General features: G+C 61.0%; 2 protein-coding genes across 52 annotated transcripts in view; one reads left to right on the plus strand and one right to left on the minus strand.

Annotated features, from left to right (window-relative positions):
- The window catches only part of ATP2B3 (ATPase plasma membrane Ca2+ transporting 3), a 55,952-nt gene extending 48,087 nt beyond the window's left edge, over positions 1 to 7,865 (plus strand). For all 49 annotated transcript variants that reach the window (XR_014834779.1, XR_014834771.1, XR_014834772.1 and 46 more), the window contains one exon: positions 5,219 to 7,865. Coding sequence is in view for 42 of the 49 variants with exons in the window: in XM_085006842.1 (XP_084862968.1) it covers positions 5,219 to 5,539 (321 nt within the window). In the remaining 7 variants the exon portion in view is untranslated. The remainder of the gene's footprint in view (positions 1 to 5,218) is intronic.
- A 3,346-nt stretch (positions 7,866 to 11,211) lies between these two features.
- Positions 11,212 to 20,098, minus strand: CCNQ (cyclin Q). 3 transcript variants are annotated; one of them, XR_014834781.1, is made up of 5 exons: positions 19,854 to 20,098; positions 17,490 to 17,673; positions 15,862 to 16,440; positions 14,358 to 14,585; positions 11,212 to 11,656 (listed from the first exon to the last, which is right to left on the minus strand). XR_014834781.1 is itself a non-coding variant. In XM_003360487.5 (5 exons), the coding sequence occupies exons 1-5, from the start codon at positions 19,969 to 19,971 to the stop codon at positions 11,627 to 11,629; spliced, it is 693 nt and encodes a 230-aa protein (XP_003360535.3). In that variant the 5' UTR covers positions 19,972 to 20,098; the 3' UTR covers positions 11,212 to 11,626. The 3 variants fall into 3 exon arrangements, 2 of the variants coding, with proteins under 2 accessions (XP_003360535.3, XP_003360534.3); XM_003360487.5 differs by having other exon boundaries at positions 15,862 to 15,994; XM_003360486.5 differs by having other exon boundaries at positions 11,212 to 11,716; positions 15,862 to 15,994.
- Between the last annotated feature and the right edge of the window lie 284 nt (positions 20,099 to 20,382).

Raw genomic sequence — 20,382 nt, forward strand, 5'->3', positions numbered from 1 at the left:
CCCCAAGGGCTAGCCGGACGGGGGCGGGGGGGCTCTGCTCACTCAGGTTTACCAACGAGCAGCAAGCCCAGGACACCAGGCGTCTGCTCCCAGGTGCCAGCAGGGACACGCAGACACACCCCAGCCCCCCGCTCCTGCACCAACGCTGCGACTCTGTTCAGACGTTGACTGTCGCGGGGGCAGGTGGCGAGTGTGGTCAGATGTGGCCAGAAGGGCTCCCTCGGGGCCGTTAGGCTCTGATTAACCGAGCCGGAAGCAGATCCCAGCAGTTGCATATTCTTTCATTGACTTTTGCAACACGGAAGCCTTCTGTCCAACTCGGCAAAGCCCGGCCAGGGGAGGCCCCAGGATTCCTTGGACACGCCCTTCCACCGCCTGGGGAGGCGCGCCCCTCACACCCCTGTAACTGAGGAAGGAGCCCTGTTGGCTGGAGTTTGCTTTTCGGGAAATTCATTGCTTTGGAGCCAAGTCTGCCCACGTGGGTTTCTGGGGATAGTGTGTTGGCATTTCTGGACCTTCCAGGCAATTGCTAAAGCACACAGCCGCTTGCAGCCCCAGGCAGACCCCGGAAGACCCCCTCTGGTGGCCTCCCCAGTAGGCACTTCCAGGCCAACTCCTGGGGCTGGGAGCCAGGGCCCAGGCCGCTCAGGAGACTTATTCGAGGCCCTGCCACTGGACGTGGCCAGAATGAGAGGCAAGGCTGAGCCCCAGAAAAGCCCAGGAGCCTCCAGGCCTGGGTCGCCTCAGCGTGACGTCCGGTGGACACCGGCCACCAAGTCTGGTCTGTCTGGTCCTGGGCACGCGTGCATGCCCACGGCGTGGGAGGGACTCTTCACAAAACTCACCAGCCACTAGCGCTCTCGGCTGTGCCCCCACACGCGGAGCTGTGTCTTCAGTTTGGTTTGGGGTTCGATCCCTCAGGGAAGGGCCCAGCTCGGGAGTTTGCATGGAGGGGAAAGGGAGCCATCCCTTGCCACCCCTTCAGGTGCGGGCACATCGCCCCACGCCTCTTCATGTGGCTTTCAGGTCACGAGTCACCCTCATGCCTATGTTCAGAATTTGCTCGAAGCCCAAAGCCCAGACGCCAGGGCAGCTGCCAGGTTCCCTCCTCCTGCAGGACGGAGGTGGCGGTTCGTACAGGGTCAGGTGGCCGTCAAGCGCGCGGGGGCTTTGGGGAGCAGCGCAGGGACGGGGCGGGAGCCGACAGAGGAGTTCTGAGTTCTCTGAGCCTGGTTTCTGTCGTGGCCCTTGTCGCTGTTGTTCGGGAGCCTTTGCTTTTGTTTTTCTCGTCTCTTCCTCCCCGCCTCCACCTCCATTGCCAGCTCAAGCCATTCAAATTCAAGATAAAAGCGAGGCACCTTCACTTTCAGCCGCGACCTGTGCCCGCTCCGCTCGCGCCCCACCTCTTCGCCCCGTGGCAGAGTCTGGCACCAGCCCCTTTTCCGTGGGCCGGGGGTGGTCCCGTGGGTCTGGAGCGCCACCTGCCCCACCCCCACTGGTGGAGCTCCCGGTCGAGGGGAAGGCAGGCCACGGCTCACAGCGGGGGCTGGGCCGGTCCCAAGGCTCAGAGGAGAAGGAAGCAGACCCGGGCCGGCTGTGTGAGCTGCGCTCCGGTGTAACGGCCCTGGGGGAGACTCGAGCTAGCTGTTCAGAGCGGAGTGGGCGGACCGCTGGCCGAGAGATGCCACGCTGGGTGCTGGGGGCGTCAGTGAGCCAGACGGACAGTGCCCTGCCCTCAGGGTCCTTATGTTCCAGTGAAAGGCGACAGGAGAGGACAGTGAGATGTGGGGGGCGGCTGAAGGTGAGTGATGCTAGGGAGAGAGGGAGGCAGAAGAGGTGCAGGGAGCTGGGGGAGCTGGGTGGCTTGCGGCTGTAAATGGAAGGAGGGGGCAGCGTGAGGCTCAGTGGGAAAGAAGCTTCCTGACAGAGGGAACAGCATGTGCAAAGGCCCTGAGGCAGAGCTGAGAGTGCAGACAGCAAAGGAGAAAGAGGAAGGGAGTGGGCCGAGGCAGCCCTGGCAGGACTTAGGGTTTCCCTTTGATGGAGGCACAGCTACCGCGGGGTTTGGACCAGTGGAGGGCACGACGCATTCTGGCTTTTGTTTCAAAAGACGGCTTAGGCTGCCATCCTGAGAACAGACTAGCCATCAAGGCTGGCAAGCGGGAGACGAGGCCATGAGGGGGTGGGCAGCGGCAAGGGGTCCCGGGACGGCGGGCCCCGGAGGACCAGCAACTCTGTCCCACCATCACCAGCAGCTGGAGGGACAGGGTAACCCAGACAAGGGAGCAGGGTCGCACCTCAGATGCCGGGGGAAGTGACGAGAAGCTGAGGGGGCCTGGCCCGAGCCAGATCTGCTCCTGCTCGGCCTTTGCAGATGGCGGAGGGCGGGGCCTGGCAGTGGCCGGAGAGCAGGGATGGGGCAGAGACCCAAGGGCTGCAGGTAGGCAGGCCGGAGCCGGGGAAGGACTGAGGGGCCAGGGATCTGTGGGTCCCTGGCAGCCACAGCAGCAGCAGGGACGGGGAGGTTTGGGACCTAGGGACCACAAAGCCACACTGAGGTGTGGCCCTGGGGTCAGGGGTCTGGGTACCTCCTCAATCTCCTTCAACTTGAGAGGCCCCTTAGCCATCGGGGAGGGGGGTGAAGGAGCAGCAGGTGCTGAGCCGTGGGCCCTGGCTGCAGACACAAGTGGAGGTGGCGCAGGGGACGTTTATGGTGTCAAGGGGTGCCATGGGCTGTAGGCACGGACAGTGGGAGGGCAGTGGGACCCCTTTGGGGGTGCTGGCGATGGAGAGGTGGCCTGAGCACCGTGCCCTGGCCCCTGGGACCGTCTCAGGCCAGGCGAGGCAGTAAGGGCCGGGCGCTGGATCCATGCGGCTGTGACCAGGCTTTGGCCGGGACGCACTAAACTCCGCCATGGGGACATCGTCGGGTCCCCCTGTGTGTGAGCCCAGGCCCCCAGGGCAGCCCTGTCTCAGAAACTTTTGCCAGGTGTCAAGCCGTTGCCAAGGGCCCTCCTTCCTGGTGTAGTCGGACTCACTTCCAGGCCAGAGCAGCAGAAGCTGGGGAGGGGAGAGCCAGCCACCTTTGGGGAGCGAAGACTGGCGGTCAGCCAGGTGCCCACAGGGAGAGCAGAGGGTGACTCTGCACAGGGGCCTGGCCGATCACGTGACCCAGGTCCACAGTAGAGGAACGGATGTAGCCGGGGCACAGGATCCTGGCCGGCAGACTTAGCACAGAGGCCGCCGGGGTCAAGGGCAGCAGCGTGCAGCTTGCTGGCATTGCTGGGACTTGAGGGGTCCTGGCAGCCGGAGTAAATACTCCGCCACCACTGCGCCCCACAGCCGGTGTCCCAGCGGCCACCCTCCCCACACCCAATGCTGGCACCAGAAAAGGCCCAGATAATGAGGCCACATCTGCCATGGCTACAAAAAGTGAATTGTTTCTTTTCATTAAAAACCTCCGATGATTTTCATTTTGCGTTCCCCCTGTATCTGAGAAGCTAGCCTGCCATCTGGAAGATGCGGCTTCGCCAGATCCAGAGAAAATCCAAACTGGGTTTGCTATGTGTCATTAGAAATTTCCAGTCGTGTGCAGCTCTTGGGCTCACTTTTCTGCACTTGACTGTGAGGGTCCCCTGGTTTCAACTGACCGAGGAGCCCTGCACTTGGCTGAGCAAATGCTGATCCTGGGGTCCAGACAGTGCAGGGTTGAAAGGGACTCATTGTCAACGATGCGATTCGTGGTCTCAAGCAGGGACAGCGAACTTCTTTGAAGGGCCAGAGTAACTCTTTTTAGCTTTGTGGGCCAAGACTGTTGGATCTACCCGAGTCTGCCCCTGGACCTCCGAGCCAGCCGGGCACAATGCGCAAAGCCATGGGCGTGGCTGTGGGCCCCACGAGACTGACTGACAAAAGCAGGTTGAGGGCCAGAGCTGGATCCTGGGCCTGAACCAAGAAAACCAAATCCTAGAGCCTTGGACCTGGAAATGACTTCAAAACTCGTGCTGTGTCCACTCCCTCACTCACTGAGGGAGGCTCTGCTCCCCCCCCAACCCCGCCTCCTCAGCACAAGGCCAGCGGGCTAGTCCGGGGCCTGGGAGTGGGCTTCCCATCAACTCTGCCTTCAGGGTCGTGGGGGGTGCAGCGCTGGGCTCAGGGGTGCCGAGGCGGCCAGGGCCAGCGAGCAAGGCGCTGTGCCCATGTGAGGTTTGCAGACGCCGGCAGGGCGGCCAAGAACAAGGGGCAGAAAGCCTGAGTGGGGGGGGATACGGCAGAGCCCAGGGACCAAAAGAGGTTGTCTGGCTTGGAGAGTGACGAGGAGGAGGCTGGCGTGAGAAGGGCTGGCGGGCAGCTCCACGCAGGGGAATGACCACCCCCCCAGCAAATGCACCCAGCCGCGGGCAGGGCTGTACAGAGGCACCGATCGGTGCACCCCCGCGGGGCAGGCTTGGTGGGGGCGAATCAAAAGAAACGCCGTTTTCTGTCCTGGGTGCCTGGAGCTCTGAGGAGCCAGTCCCTGGCTGTAGCCAGGAGGTGGCCTGCGGGGAGGGGGAGGGCCAGGGCCAGGCCAGGGCTCTGGGCACCTTGGGCCAGAGGAAGGAGCAGTGGAGGAGACGGAGAAACCGGTGGAGTAGGAGGAGGGCCAGACACAGGCAATGTCAGGGAAGCCAGGAGAAGTTTCCAGAAAGAGGGGCAGTCGGCCCCTGAGGGATCAAACGAGACAGAGACGCAGAAGGGCTGCTGGTCTTCCCAGCAGGAACCCTGATGGGCAAATGGGTCTGGGCGCTGGCTACAGCCACGGAAGCTGGGGGACAGAGGAGGGGACCCTGAGAAGCCGGGAGCAGAGAGCCACCCTTTCTAGTCACCTTCCTGTGCGCGGCAGACAGCCCGGGAGCCATCCAGGCCAGTGCCGGGAGGGGGGCAGGGGGAGCAGCCGGGGGCCCAGTGTGTCCGTGGCTCAGGTCAGCCCGTTTGTCCTGCATGTGCATCAGGGGACGAGAGTGAGACCCAAGCCTGAAAACCCTGACCATCGCCAGGCAGAGGGCCCTAACCGCTGGGTGCCAAGGGACGAACATTTTGTCATGCCAGTGACCCCTGCCGTGGATGTGGGTGGAACTCGCGGGCACCAGCCAGCCGCTAATGGTGTCCTTCCTTCTTCCTCCCTCCCCCTGCGCCCCCCTCCCCGCGCCCCCCGCCCCCTCCCCCCCTCCCCCTCCAGATCCGGGTGGTGAAAGCCTTCCGTAGCTCCCTCTACGAAGGCCTGGAGAAACCGGAATCCAAGACCTCCATCCATAACTTCATGGCAACGCCCGAGTTTCTGATCAACGACTATACCCACAACATCCCGCTCATCGACGACACGGACGTGGACGAGAACGAGGAGCGCCTGCGGGCCCCCCCGCCCCCCTCCCCCAACCAGAACAACAACGCCATCGACAGCGGCATCTACCTGACCATGCACGGCACCAAGTCAGCTACCTCGTCGGTGTTCTCCTCCAGACCCGGGAGCCCGCTCCACAGCGTGGAGACGTCCCTCTAAGCAGAACTGCTCTCGGCACGCGCACCCCGCACACACGCGCACCCGGGCGGACGCGCCGGCCCGCGAGGAGGGCCGCCAGGCGGCTGGAGAGGCTCGTGGGCACTTGCAGGAAGCCACTGCATTGGAGGCTTCTTAGCCAGCAGCAGGAGGAGGAGGAGGAGGGAGAGACCAGAGTTGCGTTCCCCCCTTTTTCTATCGAAGCCTTTTCTAATGGACACTGTAATCCCGCCAGATGTTCACCGTGGGGCTGCGCAGTGGGGCTGGGGGCTGCTTTCAGTTTAGTGGGGGTTTCGTGGCACCTGCTGCAGAGCAGCGGGATCAAGGGATTCACACGAAGAGACAAAAGGCCAGCACCTCTCAGCAGCACCCAAGAGCCCGCCGGCGAGCGGGACTGCACCGCCCCCCCCCGTCCCCCCCGCAGAACACCTGCAGTCGGTCTGTGTGCGCGCGTGCGCAGCCACATGTGTGCACCCAGAGACGTGGCCGTGCGTATAGGACCAGATGCATATCTCAAGAATAAGGAACTACTTCTCGGCATGATATTTCCATTCCTCCTATCGGGTGTTTTCATTTTGAAATTTCATTATTTATTGTGGCAGGGTGTTTTGTTGATTTTTTCACGGAACTAGACTGAGAGAATAGCCTTCTGGTTGCTCGGGACCCCCCGCCCCCCGCCGCTGCTCCCTCTCCCCCACTCCCCTCCATCCTCCTAGCAGAGTTTCTGGTGGAGGGGAACGCGGGGGAGGGACGTGCGAGGCTGGAGCAGTTACAGTCGGAACATTGGAACATTTGCACGTTGAGACCTCTGCCTATAGAGGAAAAAAAAAAACAACCCTTGATGGAATTTTTATTTAAAAGGAAAATACCAAAGTCTTGATGAGAATGATCCCCTCCAGCAGGTGGAAGGCGGAGTTTTGCTTTCAGTTTCCTTTGGTTCCGGCTCTAATTCCAAGTCTTATGTTCTGGCCAGTGGGCTTCCTTGGTGGCCATGGATTTGTGTCTGCCGCCACCGACAGAGACCTTGGGGAAGCAGATGCAGAAAGCAAAGCCCCTGGGAGCGACGGTACCTCGTCTCCGTTGCTCTAGCGGCAGGGGCGGAAGGCTGAGGAGGTCAGCTCTGCCACGTGAGCTGAGCACCTGGTCTGCAGGTGGGGAGAGCTGGGCCTGGGCTCCCCAGATGCCTCCTTCGGGAGCCTCTCCTTACAGAGTGGGCATCCAGCGTGCCAAGCCTCAGCCGTCCTCGAATGCATGGTAGCCAGGGAGGGAAATGCAGAAAAAGCAGAAGTCCTTTTGCCTTCTGAATACTCCTGTCCCACGTTTTGCAAGGAGGAGGTTGGGGTCCACCATGCCTGTCGCCTGTCGCTGGGGTGCTGGGGTCCAGGGCTGAGCTGCTGGGGAACAGCTGGGAGCCGAGGGAAAGCACAGGTGCTGAGGCGCATGCTCAGCAGCTGCGCAGCAGCTGCACTGGTGGCCAGGCTGGTTCGCCCCTCCCGTCCCCGACCTGCAGCCACGGGTGGCGGGCTTGCCTCCCCTCCACCGGAGCCTCCACGAGTCCAGGCGGCATCCAGAGCGAACACTCGGTCCCCACTGTTAGCAATCACGCCATGTGTCGCCCCTGAGCAGGAGTCGTCCAACCTCGGGCAAAGGCCTTTCAGTTAGAACAGCAAATCCCACTTCAAATGCCAGCTACAGATAACTTAAAGCCATCCCTTTTTTCCAAAGGGCACGTCGAGAATGTTACCCATTTGTAAATTGTTCCCTAATGTCCTTGTTTAAACAACAACAAACAGGGCAACTCAATTCGTCGAGGGTCTGTGAGGTCTTAAGCAAGACCTCAGATCGGAGATGTTGGAATCGAAGAAGATAAGCCGCATAACGCTGCGCTCACGGGCTTCTTTCCATCTTCTGTTGTAGACACATTGGTAGAACAAGGGGTCGACATATATTACAAAGCCTCACTGCTGCTGTACCAAGTCGCTCCTGTACACGGCGGCTGTCTAGTCCCTAGGTTGCCTTTCCACGGGCTGTGGTCGTTTGTGTGCCGTCTTCAGGCCGGTGGGGGGGGGGTCCTGGCTCCTCAGGAAGCCCCCCTCTCTCTAAAGCACTCTCTTCTACGGAATGGCTTGGTCAACTGTGTTCAGTTATTAAATCTGTTTTACATTTTTATCTGCCTGTTATAAAGATGAACAAGAGTATCTTAATGAGGAAGACCACAGATGCATATGCTAATTTAAAGTCTGTAGTTGAATTTCCTAATTTAAAGAATAGACCAAAATTTCTGTGTATTAAAAAAAAAAAAAAAAAAAAAAAACGAAAGGCTCCTGCACCCCGGCGTCTGGGTGGTGATGTGTGTCATGTCCCGTCTGGTGATTTCTCGTCAGGAACTAAAGAGACGTGGGGTCCCCTTGGGATGCGGCGCCCGTGCCCATCCTATGGGGAGGGCTGGCCTGTCCGGTGGGGTCACGTTGGTTCCGTGGGCCAACCCGGGAGGGCCTGGCCCGAATGGCCAGGACGCCTCGGAGGAAGCGGGTGGGGCGGGGGGGGGTACGACACCACCCAAAGGCCAGAACCCTGCCACACGGGCAGACTCCCTCTTTTGTCATTGCGGTAAAGGACACATAACGTCAAACGGACCATCTCAACCGTTGCTCGGTGCGCAGTTGGGGGCGTGGAGCACATCGACGCCGCCGTGCGGCCCCCAGCACCCAACCTCAGACCTGCTCCTCCACCCCAACGGAAACCGTCCCCATTCGACACCAGCCCCGGCCCCCGCCCCCAGCCCCCCATCCTACTTTCTGTCCCTGGCAATCCGGCTCCTCTAGGGACTCGTCCCAGCGGAATCACACAGGATCTGTCTGGGACAGGCTGATGTCACCCAACATGCCGTCCTCGAGCTCCGTCCGTGTTGTAGCAGGTGTCAGAACGTCCTTCCTTTTTAAATTTGATTCCTTTTCTTTGATGTAGTCCTTGTCTTGGCCATGGCATGCGATGGCTTGATGATGGCTTGGTGTGAGAACTGAACCCAGGCTGCAGCAGTAAGAGCACCCCTGGATCCTAACCACTAGGCCAGCAGGGAACTGGGCTGTCCTGGCTAAATGACACCGCGCTGTATGGACGGACCACACGGTGCTTCTCCATTCACCCACCGGCGAGCGCTAGGGTGGCTTCCGCCTCTCGGCTGTTGGGAATTGCGTGGCTGCCAACACGGTGTACAAACGCCTCTTTGCTCCTCTGTGTTCAGTGCTTTGGGGTGGACCCGGGAGGTGGGACTGTGGCACAGCACCGGCACCATGTCCGCCGCCCCCTGGCAGCAGCCGAGGCTTCCCGTCACAGATTTCCTCTTGAAACCAAAGCCATGGAAAGACGCCATGGTTCGCTCCCTTGCTCCATGGGCCATACCCACCTCCGTTGCTTGGCTCACTAGGCACCTTTGAACACCTGTGCGTGGGGACAGCCGTGCTCCATGGCCCAGACCCTCTGCTCCGCCAGCAGAGCCAAAGGCAGCTCCGGCCCAAGGTTTGCAAAGGACGACCGTGGCAACGGTGCCAAGAGTCCATGCATCTTGTCTCCTCTTGTTTCTATTCCTCCACTCCGCCCGTCACCCTGTTCCTCAGCCGTGCCAGAGGAAGCACTTTCCAGGGAAGCTGCCAAAAAACAAGAACCATGGCTTCTAAGTTCCCTCCCAGCCACCAGCGTCCACACTTCTAAAAAAGGCAACAGCCAAAAAGCAGAGAACAGCAGACCAGCGGCAAGGAGCTCTTGCTTCACGGACACGTGAGTCCATCGCGAAGCACCGTGCCAAGTCCAGGCTGAGCCCAACAGCCGCACCTTCTGGAGAGAGCCTGGGCTCGCCCCTCAAAAACTGTTCCCTTCTGCCTGGCTCCTTCCTGCTGACTTCCACCATCAGATAGGATCCAGGTTCCCATGGGAACAAATGAGCACTTAGCCACACGGCTTGGGGCAAGGAAAGTGGTACAACACCCTTCCGTCCACACAGCCAGCCGGCCTAAGGCCTGTGTGAGTTTCCTGGGCTCCCACCACAAATGGGGTGGGGGAACGTAAAGCAACAGACGCTTCCTCGCTCCCCGGTCTGTCCAAGTTCAAGGCGGGGGCAGGGTCGCATGCCCTCTGCAGCCTCTGGGGAAGGATTCTTGTTCCTTCCAGCTCAGAACTAAAAAGCTCCTGGAAAGATTCAAGTTCTAGAAAATCCTGTCTCAATCTCTCATTATTGACTTTTCCTTTTTTTTTTTTTTTTTTTTTTTTTTGTTCGAGCCAAAGGCATGGGGAAGTTCCCGAGCCAGGGATCAAACCTGCACCACAGCAATGAAATGACAACGCTGGATCCTTAAAGCCCTGAGACACCAAGGAATTCCCACAACCTTGCTGAACCTAAAGTAAAGCTGGAAGCCTCGGTACCAAGAAGCCAAAGCAAACGAAAGAAAACCCCCCTGTAGCAGATTTTCGTTCATATTCTATGGCCGAACGATCCTTACCAAGCAGGGCTGGGCGTATCGCACGCTCCCCAAAGCAGCACCTGTGTCCCCATACCTTCCCTTCATCTGTGTTCCAATGACCACACATACCGATGGTGAAGTTCACAGTCCTGTGACAACATGCAGTCGATGCCCCCTGAGTGACAAGCACAGAGGTGACAGGCCCAGAAGCCAGCACACAGAGCCAGCAAGTCCCCAGGGCAGTGCGACAGGCACACACATGGGATTTAAAGTAGCAATCAGGTGGAGTTCCCACTTGTGCTGCAACAGGATCAGCGGCGTCTCTGCAGCGCTGGGACGCAGGTTCGATCCCCAGCCCAGCACAGTGGGTTAAAGGCTGCAACTGCGGCAAAAGTCACACAACTGGGGCTCGGATCTGATCCCTGGCCTGGGAACTGCATTTACTCATACCCTTCACCCTGAAGACAAATAACACAGTCGCCCATGTGTGACCCCTCCCTGTGCCCCTCACCCAGTGGACCCCAGGCGCTCCAACCAGCCCCCACTCCTATGGGCGCGGGGAAGCATGGTGGCCAGTGTCCAGAGCCTGTGCTTCCCTGGTGACAACCTCCCAAGCGTGAAGTGCCTGGGACAGTCCCCCAGCCCCCACCATCATGTGCTTAAGATGTGCCTGCCTCCTGAGTGGGAGTCAGGGGGCGTGGCTCTGAGTCCCTAGGCTCCCCATCTAGACCGTCTTGGCATTTTAAAAAAATGACACCAAGGAGTTCCGCCGTGGCTCAGGGGTTAATGAATCCGACTAGGAACCACGAGGTTGCGGGTTCGACCCCTGGTCTTGCTGTGGGTTAAGGATCCGGCGTTGCCGTGAGCTGTGGTGTACGTAGGTCACAGACGCGGCTGGGATCTGGCATGGCTGTGGCTGTGGTGTAGGCCGGCGGCTGCAACTCTGATTAGACCCCTAGCCTGGGAACCTCCATATGCCGCAGGAGCAGCCCTAGAAAAAGCAAAAAGACCAAAAAAAAAAAAAAGACACCAAGCCCTGCAAGTGTCCCATGGAGGAGGAGGAGGGAGGCCATGTCACCGTGACACGCTGTGCCCTCCTGCCTTCTGGAAGGGATAGAGGGTCTGCCCCAGAAACGGCAGAGAGCAGTTTAGGGGAAACCGAGCCTGGACGGCACCCCGAGCCCCCCGGGGCAGCAGAGCCAACACAGGGCGCCTTGGTTGATTTGAATCATCTTTTATTACACAAAATAAAATTCCATCTATGTAGCACATTCATACTTTCTAGAAATGTGGCTTTTAAAAGCTGCCCAGGGGTGCAGTCCCATCCTCTGATCTCTCTGCAACGACATCCCGCCTTGCCGGCACTCGGCGTCCTCTCGAAGGACAAAAGCGGACACGATGCCCTGCCCCACAGGCTGTGGTGTCAGCCTGCCCGCTGCAGGCGCGGCTCCCGTCACCGTCCAGCCGGGGACAGTCAGAGCGCGCGCATCATCGCCTTCACCAGCCCGTCTCCAGCAGCACCAAACCAGCCCTCCCCGCGGGTCCTCTGGGGCCGGCCTTCGCGGCCCCGTGGCGGTGCCGTCCCCAGGCAGCCGAGCGTCCCGGGCTTCTTTGGGCAGGCCTGGGCCAGGCCTTAGGGGATCTCTGTGTCCATGGTATAAATCTGAATGAGATCAGACACAATATTATCAATGACTGGCTTGGTAAGGTCTTCACTAAACACCTAGAAAGGAGAAGGAAAAGAGATTCCGATTAGACTCCCTCTGCGTCAACACGGCACCACCACCAAGCCCGCTCAGTTCCAGCCTGCCAAGGCGGGTCACAAAGTAGAGAACCTTCCAGATGGAAGGGGCCTTGGGGACCATCCAACTCCTCCCGGAGAGGGGACTCGTCCTAGGTTACATAGGAAGTTGGGGACAGCTGGGCCCAGAACACAGGCTCCTGCCCCCTCCCCGCCCCCACCCTGGGCCCTCAGATCCACGGTCCCTGGGGGTGGGCGAGGAGGGGCGCGAGTCCATTTCCAGAAATGGAAAGGGCAGGCTAGTTCTCCTGGACCCCACCCTAGGCCAGCCCTGGGGGACAAGGGACTGCTCCCCAGCCCAGAGCAGACATCCTTGGGAGTGTGTCAGGGAGCTTAGACGACTGTAAACTGAGTCCCCAGGGGCCCAAATGAAGATGGGCTGATCCTGAACATTGGCAAGGAAGGTCTGGCCCTGGCCCAGGTCCTGGGAGGGGACCTCTGGGCCCCTGGCACGTCCCGCCTCATGAGAGGGTCTTGGTTTGCCCCGGGGCCCAGGGCCCGCCAGGCGGTCTATGCTGACGGCGGGATTTGTGGCGCGGCCTTGGGCCGCAGGGATCAGCTTCACCTCTGGGGTGCGGGGACCCAGTCACTCAGGTCAGCCACGCGAGCGCCCCAGGCCTCCGGGACCGACCCCCACGAAGGTCCTGGGACAGACGGCTCAGGGGCGCTTCCCTGGTGGCGGTTTCCGTGGGTGAGTGACGGTCCCCCGCCAGGGACCCCATCTTTCCCGGCCCCACCCTCCGTCCCCAGGGCCCACCCTAACACTCACTACCCCGAGGACCCCGGCTTCTCCCAACACCGCACGCCCAGCCGAGGGTGCTCTCGGGGACCTCTGAGGACACGGGAAGTTAAACGTAAAACAAGGTGCCCCAAGAGAGCTCAAACCCTCCACAGGCTCCCTGAGGGGGCAGCCCGCCCCTGCCACCCGACCGCTGGCTCTGGGAGCTCAGCCATCGCCCCGTGGACCCGCGCGTCCGGGGCACTACCTGCGTGCTCCTGGAGACCCGAGCTGAGAAATGACCGTTACAAAGCAGCCCAGGGCCAAAGGCCGGCAGCAACCCCGGCGTCCACCCGCGCGGAGCCACGGACAAGCACCACGTGGGCCAGCTCTACCAGGGAGGAGCCTGAAAATGCTGGCACCTGCGCATGGCAGATGAGTGGCAACAGCTAAGTGGGGGCTGGGAGCACGCGAGGAAGAGAAGCCACTCGCGATTCAGACGGAAGCACCCTGGGGCCGGGCAGGCGGCCGCCCACGGCTGCTGCTCAACACTGAGCAAGGGGCTGTTGTGCACCCAAAGGATGCCTGGATGGCTCCTGTGCACGGGGCAGAGCTCTCCAGAAAGACTGAAGAGCAAGGGGCCACCTGTCCCGGCTCAACAATCACTGGCCAGAAGAGAGGCCCGCGGCGGAGCTGCTGCCCAGTGTTCAGGACCTAAGGGCGACGGCGGGAAGCCAAGGTGCTACGGTGGCCCCAGAAAGGAGGACACAGAGGACACAGGCAGCCCAGGACGTCCTCAGAGAGCCTCTCTGCCACCACCTGATTCAACAGAGCGGGCCACCTGATCTGCAAGTCCCGAGAAGCCCAGCACGGAGCGATGCTTTCCGTCCAGTTGCCCTCTGACCCCCACGCTGCCAAAAAGATGCATCCAGCCCGAGGCCGGGGCTACGGCTGCATCTGGAGTACGGATGCACCTGTACTCCTACTAGCCGCCAGGCCCAGGCACCGGGCAGGGGCTGCCAGCTGCCGGGCGTTGGAGGCGGTGTCAGACGGGCCAGGAAGGACCAGGAAGTGCAGACTGGGGGCGGGGGGTGGGCGCCAAGAGCGGGGCCCAGCTAGGCACCTGGGGGCGCCCTCTGTTCAGGAATCGGGACAGATTTCTGGCCCCTGTGGGCTGGGGGTGGGGGTGGGGGACCACAAGAGGGAGCCTCCCATCCCTCGAGCAGCTCATTCATTCTCCGACAAGGGCAGACAATGAGGCATCAGGAAAAGAAGAACAGCAGGTCCCAGGACGGGACTGGAAAACCGGAATGAGCACCACGTCCCGTTCTGAGAGGCGTGGGGCCGCCCAGGGAAAGCCGGCCAGGGCCGCAGCCTTTGGCCGGACGCGTGCCTGCTCCCCGGACGCGGCGGCCCCTCCACCCGTGTACCCACCCAGCCTCCGCGCCGCGACAAGCCCCCACGCAGTTCAATACAAGTGCTCGGTTCTCGCAGCAGTTCTCGGCACTGAGGGACCCCAGCCCGAACCCTTGGCCACGTCCGGACGCGCGCTTGTCCTGGCTGCGGGGAGGCCGCCGCGGGCAGCCAGCGGTCAGGCCCAGGCCGGCGATGCTGCTCACCGCCCACCCTGCAGGGCCCGGGGCGGCCACCTGCAGCCCCGGCGTCTGAGGCGGGGGTCTGCCTCACGCTGCTCCGACAGGGCACTTGCAAGCTTCGGGACGGCCGACTGGCTCAGATCTTTCTCTGGGGCTAATTACTACCAAAAAAATGGGCACGCCCAGAACGGGGACTTCTCAAAGGCCTCAGGCAAAGACAAGGGGGACGGCGCCAACGCAGTCACCTCACCTGCCACCACGGCTTCTCGGCCTCGGCCTCGGCAGGCACCTCGACCCCGTAGGCCTGCAGGGCCAGGTACAGCACTGCTGCGGCGATGTGCTGAGCCCGGAAGCGCAGGCACAGGCCGCCGTGGTAGCTGTCCCGCAGCAGAGCCCAGGCAGTGACGGAGACGGGGGTCCGCTGCCAGCTGTGACGGTTCAGCCAGTTCTTGAGCGACAGCAGGTAGTGGAGCAGGTACTGCAAAGACACATCCGTGAGCCACCCCGCCCGTGAGACTCCGTGGCCCCTGAACCAGCCGGCCGCTCTCCCCTAAGCCGTCACGACGTGGACAGACCACAGAGGGGATGCAGAGCCCCCGTGCCACTCAGCCTGCCCCCGGGCCTCCCAGCCCTCGCCCACCCTCCTGCCGGCTCAGAAACTACCTCCACCCGCACCGCACCACCCACGGGCCCACCCACTCTCATCCTCAAGGCCCGGTTCCTAGAACCCGCCTGGGCCACTCCCGACGGCCACCCCCAGCACAGTCTTCTCCTTCGACGTAGCCCTGCTCCAGCCACGTCAGAAACCCTTGACTCAGCCCCATGGCCCAGCTCAAAGCGAAGTGCCTGAAACAGCGGCCATATCTGCAGAGCTGAGCACGGCACCCATGCGCCCAGCCCAAGGCTAGGGGCCAGCGAGTGACAGGTCCCCTGCCTGAGCACCAGGTCCTCCCGGGCCTCCAGCCCTGCACACCTGCCCCAGTCCCGTGGCAGGGCGCCCTGCTACACCGGCCTGTGCGTGACAGAAATGGGAGGGCATGGCTGGCTGCACCAGGGCTCTCCGGGACGGGAGGCGGCTGGGAAGGGTCGGGGTGAGACAGTAAGAGGGGCAATGGGGGAGTTCCCGTCATGGTGTAGCAGAAACGAACCCGACTTGAAGCCTTGAAGACGCGTGGCTGTGGTGTAGGCTGGCAGCTGCAGCTCCGACTCGACCCCTACCCTGGGAACCTCCATATGCCGCGGATGCGGCCCTAAAAAGCAAAAAAAAAAAAGACAAAAAAAAAATAAAGGCAGGCAGGCAGGCAGGCAACAGGACGGAGCTGTTTTGTATCTTAACTGTGCTGGTGGCTGGGTGAAGGCTACACCCCGTGAAATGGTGCAGCATTAAACTACAGCGCTACGAGCACAAGCAACGAGCCCGGGAGCCCAGACGGGGCTGGGCTTCTCGGCTCCCCTCTGCTTTTGAAGCAGTGTTGCTGGAGGTCATTTGCATTCCCAGCAGCGAAAAGGCATGGGGGGGCTCTGCCCGCGGGCCCCCCAAGCACAGCGGAGCCGGATGTCAGCCCTGCTTCCCCCTCGCTGAACACACGACTCCTGGGGGTCGGGACATGGGCACGGGCGGCAGAGGGCAGCCCGAGTCCCGGCTTGTGGCCATAGCCGAGCGGGCAGAAGGCAGAAGCTGGAACCAGCGCTGCCCGAGGCACCTGAACTGAGGGACAGGGAGCGAAGAGGTGCCACCTTTGCCCAGCGTGTACCTTGTGTGGGTGCTGGAAGGAGACCTGGAAACGCAGAACTCGGAGCACCAGCAGCTCGCACTGCACGATGCTATCCCGCAGCTCCCAGAAGCGGGAATCCAGCTCCAGAGGCTCGCTGCCCGGGTGAAAGTACCTGTGCAGAGATACGGTGGGGCTGACAGCAGCCAGGGAAGGCCCTTCCAGGAGCCCCTACGTCACAGGATGTCCAGAGGCTCAGGTTCGATCCCCAGCTGTGCACAGTGGGTCCAGATCATTGGACAGCTATAGTGCAAGTGGCAGCTGCGGCTTGCATTCGATCCCTGGCCTGGGAACTTCCATACGCCACAGGTACAGCCAAAAAAGACAACAAAAACAGGGAGTTCCCGTCATGGCACAGTGGTTAACGAATCCAACTAGAAACCATGAGGTTGCGGGTTTGATCCCTGGCCTCGCTCAGTGGGTGAAGGATCTGGCGTTGCCATGAGTCGTGGTGTACGTCACAGACACAGCTCAGATTCCGCGTTGCTGTGTCGTAGGCCGGCGGCTACAGCTCTGGTTGGACCCCTAGCCTGGGAACCGCCATATGCCGCCAGTGCAGCCCTAGAAAAGGCAAAAGGACAAAAAAAAAGAAACAAACAAACAAAAAAAGACAACGAAAACAAAAACAGTAAAAAGAGAGGGAAGGGAAAGGAGGCCCCCGGGCTGCCCCCCCCCATCACTCGGCAGGAGGCCCGGTCTCCACACCGGGGCCCACGGCAGGTATTTCAAGACAGCCTGATGTATGTAAGTGTAGCCTTCCAGCTCTGGACTATCTTTGCTTCGCTCCAGATCTTTCTATTCCTATTTACACCTTCTTCGTCCACCTACGCAGGGTCCCTGAGATGTACGGGAACAGGATTTACACTCGAGTGACCACAACTCTCTGCGTGACTCACCCTCCCAGCTCCTCGCTCGTTTGCCGAGCTCCCCACAGAAGCCACCCGCCGCCCAGGTCTCATTAGCGAGCCACCCAATTTCCCCGCTGCCGGCCCTCCCCGCCGGGCCCCGGCAATTACAGGTGGACTCCTGCTGCCCTCCTTCGGTTCCCTCTCCTGTTTTTCTCTTAATTTTTTGCGGGACACCGTGAACCTATCATATGGACGGCAGCGGGGGGCAGGGGGGGTGCTTTTCCGTTAGCTGTTCATTAAAAGACAAGGAGCACAAAATCGGTTTCTTTCCTAACGACTGGAGAACCTGGAAAGGCTGTGAGGCACCGCCAGTCGGTACCTTTCCATCAGCTGCCTTCTCCTGGCCCCCTGGCCTGCGCACAGCCTGCCCAGCCAGCTGGACCCCCGCAGGCCTCCCTGACAGGAACGTGGCTGCTCGCGCCCTGGGCTGCGAGAGGGGCTCCTTAAAACTCTGACCCTGCTTCTCACGCCCACACCCTCCCGTGCACGGCAGGCCCACCTCTGGGGCCCACAGAACCCAACTGTGCCCCGCCCACCCAAGGCTTTCGAGGCGAGTGCTCTCGGCTCGCTGCAGGCCACCCAGGTGCCTCCTTCTGAGCTTGACTCCTGGCACCTGCAGGGCAAGGCCTAGAGGGACCTTTCTGTGGCCTCCCGTCGGGGTGGCCGCTGGGCAGTCCCCACGCCCGGCCCGGAAGCCGATACCTGTTGGAAACGTTGATGATGTCACGAGTGCGCAGGTGCTGCTCCTCCACTTTGCCGGCCAAGTACAGGGAGGACATGGCAACCAAGTAGGGGTCATAGGCGTCCAGGGCGATCTCGCAGAAGAACTTGTGGTAAATGGCGCAGGCCGTGGCGACAGGAATGGACTGCATCCCTAGCTTGACACCTACCGAGAGAAAGCCGGCAGGGGAGCGCTGCCATCCGGCGCTCGCCCCGGGGCGGGGGCAGGCGACCGAGCTCAGCACCCAGCTGGCGGCGGCTACGGTCTTCCACTGGGTCCTCCGACTCCCACGGCTAAGACCCCAGGCCACACCCAAGCTACAGGTCAGCAGACCACCCCAGGAGAAGCCGGGCTTCAAACTATAGCGCCTGGCACATCAGTTTCTGCCCATCCTGAACAGCTGAAGTGGAAACAGATGCACGCCGTCGTCCTGCGGCTCACCTACCCCAAACCCTGCCGAGGTGACAGGAGGAAAAAAGGCCTTTGAGCACCAAACAGACGACACAAGTCCCAACGTTATAGCTAAAGATTATACGCGGCACTGGTTTGCAGAGGCTAGAAAAAGCAAGAAAAGCAAGCAGGGTAACTGCCGAAGGCACCTGCAGGCAGCACAGGAAGAAGAGCAACATACTGAAAAGGGGACCGAACTCCAAAACCAGAGCGTGGTGGCTTGATTTAGGGGTCAACGCCCATCCCCCAGGCAGCTCCTAAGGAAATCACCGCACCGGGTCACAGAACCAAAACGAATTCACAACGACCAGGGTCAAGAGAAGAGTAAAGGGCACGCGACGGACTGAAGGAAGGTGGACAGCCAACAGTCGGTAAAATTATGTCCCGCACCCTCTACCTTCAAAGGCGTACTAGCTCCCCAGAGCTGCTATAACAAATTACCCCAAACTAAGTGGCTTGAAACAACACATATTTTTCTCCTCTCACAATCCTGGCTGTCAGAAGCCTGAAATGAGTCTTAGGGGGCTAAGCTCAAGGTGTCAGCAGGGCTGGTTCCTTCTGGAGGTTCCACGTGAGAATCCATCTCCCTGCCCTTTCCAGCTTCTAGAGGTGCCTGCATTTCTTGGCTGGCGGCCCCCTCCTCCAGCTTCAAAGCCAGCAGCTTCTAACCACGCTTCCCTCCTCACATGGCCTTCTCCTCTGCCTGTCTACTCCTGCTGCCTCTCTTTAAGGATGGCTTAATCCCATCTGCAAAATCTTTTGCCGCATGAGGTAACAGTCACGGGTTCTGGGGACGAGCATGGGGGAATCTTTGGAGGACCCACATTTGGCCTCACACAGAGGACAAGGGCGTAAACAATACATTTTATCAAGAAATCCTTGGAGAAGTTCCCGTCGTGGCGCAGTGGTTAATGAATCCGACTAGGAACCATGAGGTTGTGGGTTCCATCCCTGGCCTTGCTCAGTGGGTTAAGGATTCGGCGTTGCCACGAGCTGTGGTGTAGGTCGCAGGCGTGGCTCAGATCCTGCGTTGCTGTGGCTCTGGTGTACGCAGCGGCTACAGCTCCGATTCAACCCCTAGCCTGGGAACCTCCATATGCCGCAGGAGCGACCCTAGAAAAAGCAAAAAGACAAAAAAAAAAAAAAAATAGAAAGAAAGAAATGAAAGAAATCCTTGGAAAGAGACACCTCAAGAACTTTGAGCATTTCAAGGTTTAAACTTCAGTTTCACAGTTAATTCCTACATGGGACCCCCTCAATCTCAATGTCAGATTAGGCAGTATGGCTGCACGTGCCCCTACAAGTCTTTTTCTTTTTTTTTACTTGGCAAACCCTCGCCCTAGGTTCTCGGTGTGATGAGACCTCCTCAACAAAGCTTGTCACGAGCCTCGCCAGCGGCATGATCCAAAAGACTCCATTTGACCAAGTGCCAGTGCCCCCGAGGCTGGGAGACAGGTGTGGCAGAAGGCACCGTACACTCAACCGAGATGCGGGCGCCCCGACTCCGCCACCTTTTAGCTGGAGCCAGTCCCTTTCCACATCCTCTCTTTGGGACTACGCGCCCGTCCGGGAAATGACAATGACCCTCTTGGCCTCGCAGCTCGAAGCCTAACACACAGGGCGTGACGGAAAGGCAGAGGCCGATACCCCTAAGCCGGGCCTCCCAGTGTTCGCTAAGGCAGGGCAGGCCCGCGTTCTTCCCTCTGCACAGCAGCGCCAGCTCCGCGTCTGGAGGGACCCCTCTTCCGGGAAGCGAGTCCTCGCGAGGCCAGCCCCTCCCCGCCCGCTCGGCGCTCCCAAGGCGGGCTGGGGCCCGCCAGGTGAGAGCGCAGCACTGCGGCCCGGCCTCTACGTCTGGTCCGCATGGGGCCCGCCCTCTTCCCAGACGCGGTTACCTGCCTCCATGATGAACCGCGTCACTCGGAAGTGCACCCTCGCCTCCGGTGCTGGCCGCCCCTCTGCGCCTCGCGCCGCGTCCCCTCCTCCGCAGGTCCCCAGGCCGACGGCCTCCATGAGGCCCCGCCCCACGGGCCGAGACCCCCCCCCCTCCCCGCACCGGAAGGAGAAGCGTTCCCGACCGGCGGCGGCCGGTTCCCGGGGGTCCTCGGGAGGGAGCAGCTGCCCCGCCCCGCCCCCGGCTGAGCGCGCGCAGTTGCGCGCCGGAGGCGGGGCCTGCCGAGTGCGCAGGCGCAAACTTAAGCGCAGGCGCAGGCGTAGAGACCGCGGCTGCCTGGAGGCTGGCGAGCGCCTGCCCCGCCCCCGGAAGCCGTACACCGCGCCCCAGGAGCCGACGCCCCGCCCCTGGGAAGCTCATGCCCCGCCTCCGGGAAGCGCACGCTCCGCCCCCAGTAGCGGTAAGTCTGTCTCCCGGCTGAGTGATTGCCGGAGCGGCGCAAGTGCGCCTCGGGGGCGGAGCGGGGGTGC

This window comes from Sus scrofa, chromosome X (assembly GCF_054392235.1).
Source record: "Sus scrofa isolate SSC_HxYL_T2T_F1_AM1 chromosome X, Sscrofa_HxYL_maternal_Yorkshire_Landrace_v2.0, whole genome shotgun sequence".
Classification (NCBI taxonomy): domain Eukaryota; kingdom Metazoa; phylum Chordata; class Mammalia; order Artiodactyla; family Suidae; genus Sus; species Sus scrofa.

Coding starts and splice junctions, on each gene's coding strand:
- CCNQ (XM_003360486.5), bottom strand. CDS start 19,971: ATGGAGGCCGTCGGCCTGGGGACCTGCGGAGGAGGGGACGCGGCGCGA. Junction 17,674..19,853: donor GCGGTTCATCATGGAGGCAG/GTAACCGCGTCT, acceptor TTCTCTCGGTAG/GTGTCAAGCTAGGGATGCAG. Junction 14,586..15,861: donor CCTTCCAGCACCCACACAAG/GTACACGCTGGG, acceptor GTGTCTTTGCAG/TACCTGCTCCACTACCTGCT.